The sequence below is a fragment of the Monopterus albus genome, unplaced genomic scaffold (genome assembly GCF_001952655.1).
Source record: "Monopterus albus unplaced genomic scaffold, M_albus_1.0 scaffold378.1, whole genome shotgun sequence".
In the NCBI taxonomy this organism is placed as follows: Eukaryota; Metazoa; Chordata; class Actinopteri; order Synbranchiformes; family Synbranchidae; genus Monopterus; species Monopterus albus.
In genome coordinates, this window is record NW_018128258.1 from 237,506 (window position 1) to 254,801 (window position 17,296).

The 17,296-nt window shown below is 41.9% G+C and overlaps 2 protein-coding genes and 1 long non-coding RNA gene across 6 annotated transcripts in view; all 3 read left to right on the forward strand.

Annotated features, from left to right (window-relative positions):
* Positions 1-923: 923 nt before the first annotated feature.
* On the forward strand, positions 924-7,352 carry ro60 (Ro60, Y RNA binding protein). 3 transcript variants are annotated; one of them, XM_020585823.1, is made up of 9 exons: positions 924-1,054; positions 1,919-2,522; positions 2,878-3,098; positions 3,887-4,033; positions 4,124-4,261; positions 4,356-4,472; positions 4,887-5,003; positions 5,169-5,315; positions 5,740-7,352. In XM_020585823.1, exons 2-9 carry the CDS (start codon positions 1,937-1,939, stop codon positions 5,890-5,892), a joined length of 1,626 nt encoding a protein of 541 aa, XP_020441479.1. In that variant the 5' UTR covers positions 924-1,054; positions 1,919-1,936; the 3' UTR covers positions 5,893-7,352. The 3 variants fall into 3 exon arrangements, with proteins under 3 accessions (XP_020441479.1, XP_020441480.1, XP_020441478.1); XM_020585824.1 differs by lacking the exon at positions 924-1,054 and adding an exon at positions 1,068-1,157; XM_020585822.1 differs by lacking the exon at positions 924-1,054 and adding an exon at positions 1,179-1,311.
* A 359-nt stretch (positions 7,353-7,711) lies between these two features.
* The window catches only part of cdc73 (cell division cycle 73, Paf1/RNA polymerase II complex component, homolog (S. cerevisiae)), a 36,462-nt gene continuing 26,877 nt past the window's right edge, over positions 7,712-17,296 (forward strand). Inside the window, exons 1-4 of one of the 2 annotated variants that reach the window (XM_020585810.1) lie at positions 7,714-7,967; positions 8,682-8,787; positions 8,993-9,062; positions 9,307-9,369. In XM_020585810.1, coding sequence (XP_020441466.1) covers positions 7,837-7,967; positions 8,682-8,787; positions 8,993-9,062; positions 9,307-9,369 — 370 coding nt within the window. In that variant the 5' untranslated portion in view covers positions 7,714-7,836. Of the gene's footprint in view, positions 7,968-8,681; positions 8,788-8,992; positions 9,063-9,306; positions 9,370-17,296 lie in introns of both variants that reach the window. The other variant, XM_020585812.1, reaches the window with a different exon arrangement.
* On the forward strand, positions 10,170-10,905 carry LOC109951349 (uncharacterized). Its single transcript, XR_002273594.1, has 2 exons — positions 10,170-10,207; positions 10,624-10,905. It is a non-coding gene; the product is annotated as an uncharacterized LOC109951349 (long non-coding RNA).

Consider the following 17,296-nt stretch of genomic DNA (forward strand, 5'->3'; position numbering starts at 1 on the left):
ATAAAAATACAACAAGAACACAATATAATGTGGAGAGAATATATGCTACTTGGGAGCCGTGGAGTGTAAATACTCAGCAGTGATTGTGCAACTATGCATGTGCAAAATGAGTATGTAAACAGTACAGATGGAATTACCGTACATGAGGTAGATCCTGAGTCAGCTGTTTAGGAAAGAAAGAGTTTTTCAGTCTAGAGGTCCTGCATTTCACACTTCGGAGCCTCCGACTGGAGGGTAGGGGTATGAACAGTCTGTGTTGGGGGTGGGTGGGATCTTTGAGGATGGAGGCAGCTTTCCTATGCACCCTGCGGTGGTAAATGCTCTGCAGAGAGGGCAGTGGAGTCCTGGTGATCTTCTCTGAGCCACCATTGGGCCTTCTTGACCAGCTGTGTGGTGTTAAGTGTCCAAGTGAGGTCCTCACTGATGTGGACTGAGGTATTTGAAGCTGCTCACCCTCTCCACTTTGAGCCCCTGGATGAACAGTGGCCAATGAGATCTCCTCTCCTTCCTCATGTCCACTATCATCTCCTTCGTCTTGTCCGTGTTGAGGCTGAGATTATTGTCCTTGCACCATGACACCAGACCGGCCACCTCCCTCCTGTAGCCTGCTTTGACCCGGCCAGTGATGCGACCTATCACTTCGGTGTCGTCTGCGAACTTTAGGATGATGTTGTCTTTGTGGGAGGCGACACAGTTGTCGGTGAACAGGGTGTAGAGGATGGGACTGAGGACACATCCCTGTGGGGTGCCAATGTTCGTGATAATGCTGGCTGAAGTCCTGTTGGTATTGATACTTTTGCTAAAGCAAACAATCTGAGAACCTCTTCCAAGTATAAAGTAAAGTACAGATACCTCAAAATTGCACTTAAGTAAGCTACATGTACTTTCCATCACTGAGCGGTACTAGTCTACTAATCAGCCAGTAGACAGTCTGGTACTCTGTATCCCAGCATCCATCGCGGCGCCGCTCCTGTTATGTCACTGACGGTCAGAGGGGGAGGCCTTTTTGCATCTAGCCACATCAAAAACTTCACCGCTGTGCACAGATATTGAGGTAAGTTCGTTTAAAGGTCATGTGATATATTGACCGAAATGGTTTCATTAGCGAACACTGTGTTAGCAGCAAAGCCCATACAACTTAGTTCAGGTTAGATTAGGTAAGTAGCCAGCTGACCACCCCAGATGAGTTGCATCAAGCCGCGTAGCCAGCTTTCCGGTGTTCGTGTGGTAGGATAAAGCTCCGATGAGGGTCTTTATAGTTTGTGTCTAGAGGAGACCGGCTGGTTTACACAATACATCTACAGCTCGATGGTATATTACGAATATAACATCATCAAAGCCATTTGGTTAAGGTTAACTTCTTCACATTCCACAGATTGTCCTACAATGCTATCTTAACTAACGTAAAGTCAGTAGCTAACCTGAACTGGCATTGTTAGCTTACTTAAAGTCTTTGCTGTTGTTAACTTTAACATTATGCGTGTCAAAGTTCCTACCATCTTCTACAAGTAGTGTTTCTCGTTGTGACTGGTCTTGTGTGTATCATCATGTCCTGTATTCGGATTCAGAGTGCACTCAATCAGTGAGTAGCTGTTAGATGCTAGCGAGGTCAGTTATTGTTCATGGAGACTCTCTGCTTGGTCCTTGACAGAATTTTATTGGAGGTCAGAGTTTTGACATTTTAGTGTTAGGGCTTTGAGATGCTTAAATCTTTCCCACACTAACACCATAGATAGGAAATTAACTCTGCCATAATTCTATTAATCTGATCTTTGGTTTGGTAGTTAGTCCACTGATTATTTGGATTAGTATTAGTTTGATTTGGTTTATGGCGAAGTTAAAGGGGTTTCATAGCTTAGTGTCATCCAGTGATTAAAAAAAAAAAAATGTAAAATTTCCTTTAAACACTGTGTTTCAGGACTTGTTTGGTGTTACTATGGAGCTGTCAGGAAATACTGTGATATGTTCATCAAGCAACCACACCCTGAACTCAAAAGGTGGTGGCTGTCCGTGGGAGGTCAGCGACAAGGCCAGACTGTGCCGCTTCCTATGCTATGGCTCAGAGGGAGATGTATACACTGCCAGAGAGGAGGGTCGGGTCAGCATGGAGGGCGCCGGAGCCCTGCTGTCTCTGCTGCAGGAGGGACGAGGCACTGAGGTGGTGGAGGAGATAAAACGCTTCACTCAGGATGAGCGAGCTGTCAGACTCAGTCCCTGCTTTTTTGCCTTGGCTTTGTGCTCTCAGCACTCGGAGCTGAAGACCAGGCAGGCAGCATTCAAGGCCTTTAAGGAAGTTTGTCGGGACCCTGCTCATCTGTTTTCTGTCATCCAGTACAAGAAGGAATTGAAAGAGAGCATGAAATGTGGGATCTGGGGACGCTCTCTGAGGAAAGCTGTGTCTGACTGGTACAATGAGCAAGATGCTATGAGTTTGGCTGTGGCTGTGACCAAATGCAAGCAGAGAGAAGGATGGTCGCACCAGGATCTGCTCAGGCTCTCTCACACCAAACCAACTAATGAAGGTGAGTTTACACAGACACATTATTCACTGCTCTTTACAGGGGATGGGCAAAAATATATCCCACTGTTAGCAGTAACAGTGACACTCAACAATGCTAACAAAGAGGCACTTGGGACTATATGCTGTGGCCTCAAAAATGTAATGACTTTTTAAAAAGAACATAGAAAAGCATGATTTTTTTTTTTTAAGGTTTATCTTTCCTGCACTACTGCTGTTTTAAGATGCGTCTTATATATCTGGCCTGACCCTGTACATTGTAAACCTGTCCTGACTATCAATGTACATTTGAACTTGACATGACAATGGAAGAAGGCCACTTAAATGAGAGTAAATGGCCATACCTTTTGTGTTTCCAGCAATTGCTGTGATCAGCAAATATGTAACAAAAGGATGGAAGGAAGTCCAGGCTGCCTATGCAGACAAAGAGAACTCAGAAGAAGTTGTCAAGGTGCTTTTGTATCTTGAAGTGGTGGAGAAGGTCAAGCACAGTTGTGATGAAACGGTGGTCATCAATTTAATAGAGGAACACAAGCTGGAGAGGGCACAGCTGCTAACAGATCATCTTAAGTCAAAACAGGTGAGTGTTTGTGTGCGTGTTTTAATAACCTTTGTTGTTGTCATTAGATGTAGACTGGAGGATTATTTTCAGATCTTCCAAAATTATTTTATACCCTAGTGGTAGTGATAGTAAATGGTAATTAGCTGTGTTTCACACACATCCCACATCTAGCCTTATAGAATCAGGTACAAAACAGCAGCGCATTTTCAGTGTATTTCTCATTAACTCAATGCAAAATTGAGACTTGCCAAACATTTTAACACCTTAACGTTGTTTCATAACACTCGCCCAAATTCTGAAGATATTTCTCAGATCCTCATAGACTGTTCTGACATTGTAAAATTAAAAATAATCAGTTCCAGTCCAAGAAAAATAGAAATGTTGTCAGTTTCCCAAGTAAAAGGATTTCTTTTTCAGAGAAGTAAATATGGCGACAGGAAATGATGCCATCTCTCTTGCTTTTTTTTTTTTTGTGAAGGTCAAGCTGCTTTTGCACAAAGCCAAAATGCTTGCATCATTTTCACTCACCATCTTTTTTTATATGAGAAGAATGGACATAGCTGAGAAACTAATTAAAGTTGTATTCTTCCTGGATTGAACTGGAATGTTTTAAATTCCACATCATTATAAGAGTCTGTGAGGCCTGAAGAAATACCTTCAGAATTTGGTTGAGTGTTAGGAAACAACATTAAAATGTTTAGCAAGTCTCAGTTTTGCAGGTTAACAGAAAATCATCTCTGTGACTCAAGTGTATGTGTGACAGAACCTGGGGGTAAGGTAATATATGATTGTGTGTTGTTCCGGAGGTATGGAGAGCTCTACTGAAGGAAATGCCTCTCCAGTCAGTGCTGGGGATCTTGGGTAAAATGACATCAAACAAAATTCTTGAACCAGGAAGCTCAGAAACACGAGCGGTATGTGAGAGAATCCAGAGTGAGACGGCACTAAAGAAGGTAGGAGTCATAGATCTTTCTGATTAATTTATAGTTGTTTTGAATCAAACATGAGTCAGTGCACAAGTATTTCTGTCTTGAAATTGTCAGGCAAAGATCCACCCATTCAGCATACTCCTGGCTTCAGAGAACTACAAAAGAGGCCAAGGCTATCAGGGTAAAACAAAATGGGAACCAGACAGCAGCATCCTCAAGGCAATGGACTTTGCTTTTTACAAGAGTTTTGTGGTAGGTTCTTTTGTTTTTACGGCACAGACCTTCTTAAAGCCAGCAACCAACAGCATTAGCCAATGCAAATAATCTCTTGTACTTCTGTCTGCAGAATGTGGAGCCTGTAGATAAACGCTTCGTAGTGGCAGTAGACGTGAGCACATCGTTGAGCAGCGTTGTCCCGGGGACGTCAGTCAGCACCGCCGTCGCTGCTGCAGCCATTACCATGGTGAGATAGTGCTAGAGCTACATACTGTACTGTATGTGTGTAATTGTTGTTGCGGTTGGAACAGCTGCATCAGTAAGCATGGCCTGACCCTCCTCATCTTTGGCAGAAGCCTGCGTGAAGGAATTTGGTCTGTTGACACATACTGTGGATTCCTGTGAAATTTGTTCTGCAGCACCATTATCTTGGCCCCTGCAGGAGTTTTTAGCTCAGACATGTGCCATCATAATGCTGATTCTCAACAGTGTGGAGAGAATTGCAATATGTGAGAGCATGTTGAGTGTTTGTTTTGCAGCACTGTATCTGTACATACAGATGAATTTATGTAATAGTGATGCCATGCTTTCCCGTACATACAGATGAGTTTATGTAATAGTGATGCCATGCTTTCCTTTTTGGCCTCTGTGTCTGGTGCAGATATATGCAAGGACAGAGCCAGACACACATGTGTTAGCCTACTCTGAAGGAGCTTTGATTCCATGCTCAGTTTCTCCTGATATGACTCTTGCACAAACAACAGCTGAACTGGTTAAGGTAAGGCATGTCACAGAATCAGAGGAAGTAATGTGTTATACTTAACTGCACCAAAGTGTTTCATCTATTTTGGGAAGTCTAGTTGCAGCCTAGCCATTATATTTGTATCAGCTCCACTGAACATATCTTGCTCTTGATCTCTGACCTTTCCACCATATGTTCCAGATCCCTGCTGGGAGCACAGACTGCACCCTTCCCGTCACATGGGCAACAGAGAATGGAAAAGCTGTAGATGTGTTCATCGTTCTGACCAACAATCCGGTGTGGACATGCACCATCAGCCCGGTGCAGTCTCTAAAGAAGCACAGACAAGTACATTTATTCATTCATGTCAGCTTAGGTAGGGTATTTTATTGAGCTATGTTCTTCTAAGATAAAGACTATTTATGCAAACACCAGATAACATTAATTTGCAATTTGATGAGCACATACCTAGTCACTTTTGTTAAAATTCATTCCTGGGTTTGAATTTCCAGAATGATATGGCATTTGACAGTACACTGTTGATGTCATCCATTGTTGTTATTCACGTTGTAATAGGGCACAGTTAATTTTCTGTAATTTCATGACACTCACTGGAAACACATGCACATGTATTGTGTGCAGTTTTCTGAGTTTATCTTATGCGTTCATCAGTAACAAAAGAATTTCAAGTAAATAAAAGCATACTTGCATGTGTTATTGTAAAAATGGTTAACTTAAGAAAAAACTTTTTGTATGTGCGTTTTCTTGACAGATGTCAGGAGCTAATTCCAAGTTACTGATGTGTGGGCTGACTTCCATTGGACATGCCATTGCAGACACAGAAGACAGAGGTTTACTAAGCATCTGTGGTTTTGATCTTGGAGCTTTATGCGTCATTCGTAACATAGCCCAGGATCTGATCTGATAACGTGTTGAAACTGTCTCCGTATCATGTGGTAAGAGTACAGAAGTAAGGTTGAAATGGAGGGCACCCTCACTTAGTACATAGGGTGTCTTAAAACAGCACTAATCCAAAACATGCTGACATTTACAATTCCAGTTTCTCTTTTTGTATTGTTTTGCTTAAAAGTCAGTTGACAAAGTGTCCAGCGGGCTGGACAACACTCTGGAAATGTTATGCATATATTTTTCTGAATTTTAAGCAGGAGTGAAAAGACATGATGTGTCTTCATGCTATTAGAGTGTTACAGTACAAACAGCATTTTGTATGGTGGGCATTAACCCATTCAACAAAAAGTTCATTTTTAGGAAGATGTTAGCAGACTAAATAGGAACAGTGCAAGAGTCAGAATGTTCAAAAGTTGAGTGCAGCTGTAGGTTTATTTTAAGGGGATCTAGTGTAGTTTCTAGTCTGTCGATGGTAAGATTTAACAAGTTTGATGTGGTGGTAGAGGTATTTTAAATTTGAAAGCTTGTCCCTTTATTTTATGTAGCATTATTGTAAAATATTAATAGATATAAAATAGTTTCACAGTCAACAGAAAACCTTTATATTTTCATGACGTTTCTGTTAAAATCTTAGATTTACTTGGTCAGAAGATATTTTTTAATAATATTGTCTAGAATTCCGTTCACACTTTTGCCTGTAGCTCAGCTGCAATGTTTTGTATTATGTTTTCCCATTTGCCAATTTTATTTTAAATGGGTTTCTGTTCCCTTGGTGCTCTCCAATATGATATGATTTGAGTTATGGTTTTTTGTGTGGTCCTTTTGTGAAATAATAATGGCAATGTTTGGGCTGTAAGTCAGTTTACTGTAAGTTGGTAAGTTGGAGAAATGGACTTGCTCTCATATTTTAGTCTGAATTCTATGCATCACCATTGGGATTTTACAGTTTTATGTCCAGGATGGACATATCATAGCTATTTAACAAGTGTTTACTAAGACTGAATCTGCTAGCACAGAACTGTTTTTGTATTTTTGAAGTAAGAATGTTCGGTATGCAAAAATGAACAGATAATTGCTGCCTTCCAGATTTAAATTAAATGAATGTACTTTTGTAACCATGTAACAGTAGACATTTAAAGTGCAATGCTTTATACATCTTTAGATGGAATAAACACACTGCTTACAGTTTATTATTAGGGGCCAACTCATTATGGGGAAATGTAAGAAAATGACTATAGTGGTGCTTCTTGTTTTAATCAACAATAATTGCTGTAATTACTGAAAATATTCACTGAACCTGGCACTGATCATTGATTCATGTGTAATTTGTGATTTATGAAGGGGGGGAAACCTTCAGACCATGTTACTGTGAAAGATTTTGTTCCACATGCTGTCCTTTTCAATGTTAAGACAATGTTCACTGTCTTTTGGCCAATGGTCAAAATACTATAAAGCTAAAATATTTGTGCAATGTGATGATTGACACAACCTTTGTTGTTGAAAGTCTGACACAAAAGAATTAGGTTGAGACCTGATAATTCACAATGTTCCATCACGCTTAATTTCTGTGGGTGTTTGGTTCTTGTACCATTGCTAACTCTGAGAGACGAGGCAGTCCAAGTAACTTCAAAACAGTGCTGATTTATTCACAGGTAAAATTAACATTACACGCTCTGGTATCTTGCACCTCCAAACTGCTCACAGGCAGATGTAAGATGAAAGACCCTGAACCCACCAGGCCTATACATTATATCCCCTCGGTTGGGCTAGCCCCATACTACACAGAAACGTCAACAATTCCACCTGGCAAACAACGTGATAACAAGGTGCTTTGACAATCCTGTGACCAAGGTAAATAGGTGCAAACTACAGTCGAAGTTTAATTCAGATCAGGCATCCTACGAGGCCATACGCTGTTGATAACGGGGGGTCTTTCAAGCATACTACAAGACAAGTGAAGATGGCGGATGTGCTGAGTGTTCTTCGTCAGTATAACATTCAGAAAAAAGAAATCGTCGCCAAAGGAGATGAAGTTATATTTGGAGAGTTCTCTTGGCCCAAAAATGTCAAGACCAACTATATAATCTGGGGGTATGTCAGTGCTGAACATATCTGTAAATGACGTTTGTAGGCCCGCAGCTGAAGCTCATGAGTGGCTAGTGTTGCTAGCAGCTGTGGACGGCAAATGCTAAGATGCTAACCTAACTACTCTCCTCGTTGTCGTACTTGAAACTTTAAGCACTTTTTGGTTACCTTGGCGTGAAACTCCAGCGTTGAGCCTTAGACCTCATAGCGACTTTATTAGCCATTATGTGCATTTGTTTATAATTTATTAAACTTTAAATGTGTTTATGGGGTGTACAGCTAAACTTGCAGTAGTGATGTGATGCTAAATTAACTATTAGCGACGTTAGCTAGCGCTCAGTTTTGTTTCCACGGAATAAAGGGTTTAGTGGACCAAGAGGAAGAACTTATGTGTTGTTACAGCCAAGAACATAAGCATTTATTTTAACGTTACATTGCAAAAAGCAGAAAAACGAAGTTGCATAAAGATTAGTAGATTAGCTTGCCGGATAGTTTTTGATAGGTCCATGTTTAAATGACATCCGTGACCCAGTGTTTTGATCAAGTACTCTAACTGTACTGTTAGCATTATAGACTTACGCATTTTAGATAAACTTGAATGTCTAGCTTGCAGCAGGCTGTGTATATCATATGCTATATTTGTCCAAGAACCAAACTGTGACATATTTTTTTATGTGTGCTTTTCTGTTTTTGTTTGTTTGTTTGTTTGTTTTATTTCAGTACTGGTAAAGAAGGCCAGCCCAAAAAGTATTATACTTTGGACTCTATCTTATTCTTGCTCAACAATGTGCATCTTCCACATCCGTCATATGTGCGAAGAGCTACAGTAAGTGCCCTGGAATAATCATCAAAGTGCCATAACCTGTCAGTGCCAACATTTTATTATTTGGTGAAATATTTTACAATACACAAATTCACCTTTAAAAAATCTCATGTGCATCATCTTTTAAAAATTCCTGAAAACTGCCCTGAAAGTATTTTTGGATGTGTTTTTTTTATTTTTTTATTTTTTATTTTTTTTATATAAATAGAAAGCGAATATCCCTATTGTCAGACGACCTGATCGAAAGGGCTTGCTGTCATATCTCAATGGCGAGAGTTGTGAGTAGCACCTGGAAGATTTGTGGTCATTATGCATTGTTTCTTTGTGTGCAGGACATTAAGAATTATGTGTGTCCTCCTTCCTTATGATGTTCTGCACATTAAGGACAGATTTCAGTTATTACAACTGTGTGAGGAAGATCCTATGTGTAGTTGGTATTATTGGCATCTTATTAATATGGTTTTTAAATTTTATTTTATTTTATTTATTTATTTATTTTAATTTATTTATTTTTTTTAACAGCTACATCAACAAGTATCGACAGAAGTGCTCCTATAGAAATAGGTTTGCAAAGGCCAACACAAGGTAATTTCACACCAAGAGCCTGATCCACCTATAATTACTTTTTTTTATTAGGTTAGACTAAGGTTGTGAAACTGAGATTACAGCTTAATAAATTTCTTCTTTACAAGGCTTTGCTGCTATCTACAACCTGATCATACAGTATATTCTATTAAAAGGGTATTATTTCAGTCGGGAATGCTGATACAAAACCAAATGGATTTTGTGCTGTGAAATAATTCCTTTGTTTTGTTTTGTTTTGCTTTGTTAGTCAAACGAGCTGCTGATGAGTTATCTTCTGAAGCCAAAAAACCAAAGATTGAGGTAAAATATTTCAGCCAGCCGTTGCTTAGTATAAAATCTTTATACTCACATGTTGGTCAGTGCAGCTCTGGAGCATGTTCTGCCCTGGTGTTCAGTCCACAAGAATAACAATTGCAATAAGCAGAAAATCTGCGTTATCAATGCCACTATAAAAATGTGCAGGCAGATGTGATCCGGGAAGGTTTTCAGTGATGGCATAAAATGACTTTTTTGTTTCTTCTTTTAACAACATTATGTTCACTGATAACAGACTAAAAATAAAATTATCATTTTGCATTCACATTTGATTGACATGAATGTGAAAGAGGAACAATGGTACATTAATGTGTACACCCCCAGATCAAGCCACTGAAATACCACTTCATGTTATAAATAATTCAGAATAACTATAGCTGACAGAATACTTACTTTAGATGTAATATTCAGCACTGACTTGGTAAATCGTATATGTGTCACATTACAGAATCAGAATCTGCTTCATCGGCCAGGTGTGTCGGACACGTGAGGAATTTGACTCTGGTACATCGGCTCTTAATGTGTATGTACATATCCTCATGCAAGGGGCAAGTAAACAGTAAACCAGCATGAGGCTGTGTAATATAACAAAATAGAAAGTCACTTTTGGCTTTTCCCATTTAGGGGTCGCCACAGCAAATCGTCACACTGACAACTCACATGTTGACATTTGGCACGTGTTTTACGCCGAATGCCCTTCCTGACTCGAACCCAGGCCGCAATGGCAAGAGCGCTGCGCTTTAACTACTAGCCTACCAGGAACGGCTTAATATAACAAAATAAGCGGTAATTAACAAGCAGCAAACAATGCAAAATAAGCAGTATAAACAGGCAGTAAACAATGAAGACAGACAAAGGAACATTACATTGTGTTATTCTGTAGTTCACTGATGTGTATTGTTATAAAAAATTGTTATCAAATATGTTTTAAACTTTCAGAACAAAGCCATGTGAGAAACTGACTGTGTGAGCCTGAAGGTCGTTTTCTATCTTTCTTGTGTGCCATGATACACCTGACAACAAAATGTTCCAGATGAAGTGAGACTCAACTGTCAACCGTAGGCTAAACATGTTTTTCCATTATGATTAGCTTCTAGGTCACGCTATCAGGGCTTGCCTTTTAACTATATATTATGCTGTGTGAACCTACCTTACTCAGAGAACTCTGTACCGTTGTGCTGACTTGTTTCCTTGCTGCAAGAATTAAACGGCTTAAGACGATTCCAGTGACTTTGTCGCTTTATTAGAAAAATTCTCATAACATCTTGGTCCTTCGAGTCGGATCCCAACATCCTCTCCCTCATCCAGGTTTGGACCTGAAACTGTGCACGTAAAGAAGGCTACAGAGGGAATTCCACACCCCAAAGTAAAAGTAGCTCAATTTACACAGGACATAATGAACCTGTATAGAAGCTACCGCCTAAATGGAGCTGAAGTAGAGAGAGCCATCGTATAGGTGGTAGGACCAGATTGGTGTGTAACTAGGGGAGATTGGAATCCAAATGATGGACAAGGGCAACCACTCGAATATGATAATGCCAATCTGAACCAAAGGCTAGAACGGTTAATGAACTGAGCCAGAACCAGATATCAGGCATGTGCAAACTGGACAGAAATAAACAGATGCATGCAAAAGGATGATGAGGGTGTAGATCATTACTGTACCAGACTGAAAGAAGTATTTGACAACCACAGTGGTGTGCAGCCTCCACAGAATGCAGATAATGACAGTCCCTATGAACAGCAACTGAAAAACACAAAGATTGTCTGCCCCAAATCAGCAGTTTTATCACAAAGCACATGATTGCTCATTGCACAGCTAGGCTGACAAACACCATGGATTACGATAGACGTACAGAAAAATGCTTCAAAGGGAAAAACTAAGGGACAGACATTTGCATTGGAAGAAGGAGCAGTGTTTGTGATGACAGAAAACATGGGGGGGTTGATTGAGACATTTGCCATGCCTGTGGCAAGCAAGGACAATGGGCATGCAAATGTAGATATAAGAAAGGAAGAGGGAAGCCAAATGAGGAAGTAGAAGAGTCAGTATGACTAGAGAAAAAGAATAGGAGGTTAAAGGAAGTGAGAGCAAGGATGAAGTTTTGTGTCTAAAACGTAGAAACTTTTTTGTTCAGTGAACGAAGTCAGATGTTTAGGAAAGAGAGTTTTTCAGTCTGGAGGTCCTGCATTTCACACTTCTGAGCCTCTGACTGGAGGGTTGGGGTGTGAACAGTCCGTGTTGGGGGTGAGTGGGGTCCTTGAGGATGGAGGCAGCTTTCCTACACACCCTGCGGTGGTAAATGCTCTGCAGAGAGGGCAGTGCAGTCCTGGTGATCTTCTCCACAGTCTTGACCACTCTCTGCAGGCTCTTGCGGTCCATAGCAGTAGTGCTGCCATACCAGACAGTGATGCAGCTGGTCAAGATGTTCTTGACGATGCAGCTGTAGCTGTTGCAAAGGATCCTAGGCAACATGCCAAACCTTGGCCTCCTCAGGAAGTACAGCCACTGTTGGGCCTTCTTGACCAGCTGGGTGGTGGTAAGTGTCCAAGTGAGGTCCTCACTGATGTGGACGACCAGGTATTTAAAGCTGCTCACCCTCTCCACTTCGAGCACCCAGATGAACAGTGGCCAGTGAGTTCTCCTCTCCTTCCTCATGTCCATTATCATCTCCTTCGTCCTGTCCATGTTGAGGCTGAGATTATTGTCCTTGCACAATGACACCAGACCGGCCACCTCCCTCCTGTAGGCTGCTTTGTCCCGGCCAGTGATGCAACCTATCACTGTGGTGTCATCCACGAACTTTGGGATGATGTTGACTTTGTTGGAGACGACACAGTCGTGGGTGAACAGGGTGTAGAGGATAGGACTGAGGACACATCCCTGTGGGGTGCCAATGTTCGTAATGCTGGCTGAAGTTCTATTGCCAATCCTGACAGTCTGGGGCCTGCCAGTCAGAAAGTCCAGGAGCCAGTCGCAGAGGGCGGGTTGCAGACCCAGTGTGGACAGTTTGTGGGGGATAACTGTGTTGAAGGCTTTGCTGTAGTCAATGAAGTGTATCCTGATGTAAGAGTCTCCATTTTCCAGGTGAGAAAGGGAATAGTGGAGGGCATCCACGATGGTATCTGAGGTGGCCCTGTTGGGCCGGTAGGCATACTGCAGGGGGTCCAGGGTGTCTGGTATACTGCTTTGGAAGCGGGCCAGCACCACTCTCAAAACACGTCATAATAATTGGGTTGGGTGCCACTGGCCTGTAGTCGTTCAGGCAGGTGACCGGGCTTTTCTTGGGAAGGGGGACGATGGTTGTGGTCTTAAAACAGGTGGGAACGATGCTCTGACACGGGAGCCTCAAAAACAGTTGTGCACCCAGATGATGTACCATACATACTGTCATCTATGGATACCATCTTTGTAAAAGCAACAAATGACAACGTGCATAGAGAACAATTATTTGAACAAGTGCAGGTGAAAGATGAAAAGACAGGGCTAAGCTGCAAATGTCAAGTGGTGTTATCTCGAGTCTGTCCGTGCAACCTTCTGGGGAGAGATTTACTGGCACCTCTGAATATAGCCGTCAACCCCTGTGATGATTGACTCGGAGCACAAAGGCTACAAGAAGTAGCAGTAGTGGAAGGTCACAGGGCACCTCATTACTGGTACAGCTTAGATCTGGTGACCACCAGGCCAGCATCTGTCACAGCATCCCTAATAGAGAAAGCTAGACAAAGAGCTGCACCATACTCTGATTTCATGAACCCAAATGACCTGCATTGCACAATGTACTATAACTAAACATCTGGACCAGACGTAGAATATGTCGTTTCATGAGAGAAAACCAAAGTCAGCCAACAATCAAAACTCTATTTTGGGACGAGGGTTTACAGGAGTCAGCAGTGAGCTAGATTCAAAGATGAAAAAGTTTTGTCACTCCACAAAAGCACCTCACATGTCGCTGACAAAACCAAAGAATATGAGATGGACAGATGTAGGAACGTTTGTGACTGCATGTGAGGGAGTGAGCGATTGGCAGAAAATAGATGAGACAACTGAATACATTGAACTCCTGCAGGCTTATGCATCCACATTATGATGGGTGACTCAAACCAAAACCGCTGTACATCCTGCAGGGGTACAAGAGACACAACATGTGACAAATATTAGGCTTAACTAAAGCAGAAGAAGCAGCTTTAACAGACATACCTGAAACACTCTGGTCAAAAGGCACTGCAGATGTGGGGCTAATAAGGGGAGTAGAACCTGTAAAAATCACACAAATCTTCATTTTGCCCACACCAAAGACAGTATCCTCTGAAACCTGAGGCTGAAGCAGGGATAGCTCCTATAATAGAAGACCTTTTGATAGCCAGAGTGATAATTGAGTGTCCAAACTCTCCATGCAACACTCTATTATTTCCTGTAAAGAAGGCACCTCCATCCACAGGCTGGAGAATGGTAAAAGACCTACAGGCTGTTAACAAAGCTGTTATCCCAAGGGCACCTACAATATCTGACCCACACGCTTCTAAATGATTTGAAGCCAGAAAACTTTTTTTTTTCTGTCTGCAACATCAGCAATGCATTTTTCTCTATTCCTGTGCATCCAGACAACCAATTCTGGTTCACTTTCACTTACGAAGTGAAAAGATACACTTAGTCGTATTCCACAGGGTTACTGCGAGTCGCCAACAATATTTTTCCAGGTAATGTCTGCAAATTTGGCAAAATTTGTTCCACCATGTGATAGGCAGGTACTGATGTATGTGGATGATACAGTATATTAATAGCCTCTAGAGATCAATAAAGCTACAAAATAGACACACTAGCTTTACTGATGTTTCTAGCTGAACAGGGACATAAAGTGAACAAGGGCAAGCTACAGTTATGGAAGACAACGGTCAAATACCTAGGATACAACCTCTCACAGGAGGGGAAACTTCTAGATGAGGCCAGAAAAACTGCCATCTTACAGGCACCCAAGCCACAAATTAAAAGAGACATGATGTCATTCCTGGGCATGGTAAATTTTTGCAGGACCTGGATTTCTAGCTATGTAGCTATCAACTCAATTAATGGCACTAATATAAGATGTTCTGTTAGCTGCAGCGTATCAAATCACCTGGACAGAGGAGGCGGAAAACGCTTTCGCACAGACTAAACAACTGTTGGTGAACTCTGCCAAACTAGGATTTCCAAACTATTCCAAACCCTTTGTTCAAACTGTTGACTGATATATGACTTCAGTGTTGATGCAGAGCCATGGCAGGAAGAGTAAACCTATTATTGCCTACTACTGAAGTCGACTGGACCCTGTAGCTAGGGCCCTGCCACCTTGCCTGCAGGCTGTCATTGCTGCATCTATGGCACTGCAAGCATCAGCCTCCATTGTACAGTTTCATCCTTTAACACTAAAAGTACCGCATGCAGTGGCAGTAATATTATTACAAGATAAAATCTCTTAATTGTCACCATCCAGACATCTCTCCTGCATGACTGTGTTATCACAACCACACCTAACCATTGAGAGATGCACAACATTAAACCCAGCAACACCCATACCTACAGCATTGGACTGGATACTTCATGACAGCTTTGGACTTTCTGGCTCCTGGGAGGCAACAGTGATGCGGTGGGTAGAATAGTTGTCTCCCAACCGGAGGTTGGAGGTTCGAATCTTGGTGCCTGCAGTCCACATGTTGGAAGTGTCCTTGGGCAAGACACTGTACTGGAAACAAATTATCCTTATCAGAAAAAGTGCTCCTTAGGCTGGATCTAACTGATGTACCCTATGAAAATGCAGACCCCACCATGTTTGTGGATGGATCAAGTAAGAAAAGCCCAGATGGAACAAATGCAACCGAGTTTGCTGTAGTAACACGTGACACCGTGCTGGTAGCAAAACCCTTACTAAAACATTATTCTGCCCAAGCAGCAAGATTAGTGGCGTTGACAGAAGCATGTAAACTAGCTGAAGGGAAAACGGCTAATATCTACGCCAACAGTCAATGTGCATTCTCAACAGTACATGTTTTTGAACAACAGTGGAAATATCAAGGTATTGTGATGTCAACAGGAAATTGGATTGAAGTGTTTCGTACAACTACTCCAGATGTCCTCATGGCCCAGCCCATAGTGGGAAGGTCCATACCAGGTATTGATCGCCACACCTACGGCAGTAAAGATAGCTGAAAGAACATCCTGGATTCATCTGTCCCATTGTAAGCTGGTAAAGCCCTTATCTTCACAAGAATAGGTAAGGACAGTTAGCTACACACCACTGCTCCCTGAGGCAGCGAGTCTGATTACAAAGGGGACATCCTCCAATAGGGAAAAGTCATCTCAAACTCAGTGAAGAAACCATCGGCCAATAGGAGCAAACGGTGTGACATAAATATGCAGGGACAAATAGAAGAGGATCAGAAAGCCAGCTGGGGACTGTTCAGACAGACTCCACCTGTAACAGTCAAACCTGACAGTATGACAAGTTATACCATTCGCACCGGCATCTTAATTATCACAACCATAGGAACAGTTGTGGTCTTATTGTTAGCTTGGCTCCTCTGTAGGCCACCACAAACAACCACACACCCCAACAAGAATATGTGGGGCTGTGGTTGTGAAGAATGGAAAGATGTAATTGCAAATACAGGACCGGTTGATTAGGGATATGATCCAAAACCTACAAGCTCCCCAGACCTGAAACAGCGACTGTCAATTATAAAAACATCTTCCCCTCACCCCTGTGGGGCCAATAACTGCAATCCCTTAATTCTCACTCTGCGAAGAGTAAAACAGGGAGACTCAGGAACTTATGTGCTGGGGGCTTATGTATCTGGTCCAGATCCTGTGGAATTATTCCAGATAAATGTAGTAAAGAAGCCTGTCAATACAACCATGACTAGCCCCCAACTTCCAAAAGCAAATAGACCTGTAAAATACCTGACTAACCTCACTGTGCAGGATGTAATAGCCTTAGAAACAGGATACGCTGATAAAAATGAATGGATTGAGTGGATGATGTTTTCTGCGAGGCAAAGTAATGTTAGTAATTGTATTGCCTGTTCTACTGCCAGACACCAGTTGGGAACATCACCCTTTCGATTAAATGATTCAGCAGATCCCACAGGATTACAGTGCATATTACGATTGCATAGTAAAACCTTTTCTCCAACCACTGAACAATGTACATCCCTTTCTTTGCTGTATCCACCAGTAAACAAAGGAGACGTTCCTCCCTCGGTAAACATTTATAATTACACATGCTTCGTACGCTCTGGTAGCAGTAAGACTGTCCAGAACCTACAGTCTGACTGGTGTGGTGAGACCCTCAATATCACCACCAACAGTGGAAACTATTCTGCCACCTGGTTAGCGAACCAAACCGTCTCAAGAGCAGACATATGGTAGAGATGGCAAGCTGAGGCTCAGACTCCCTTCACAGTGGAAGGGCAGCTGTGCCCTAGTGCAACTGCTGATGCCCTTTCACATGTTCTCATTGAGAGAGTATAAAGAGCTGGGAGAAAAGCTATCATCTGCATCCCACCTATATTGCAGAATCAAAAGAGCGGTCAACCCCGGAGGTTCATTTGACAACAGAGTGTACATAGACGGCGC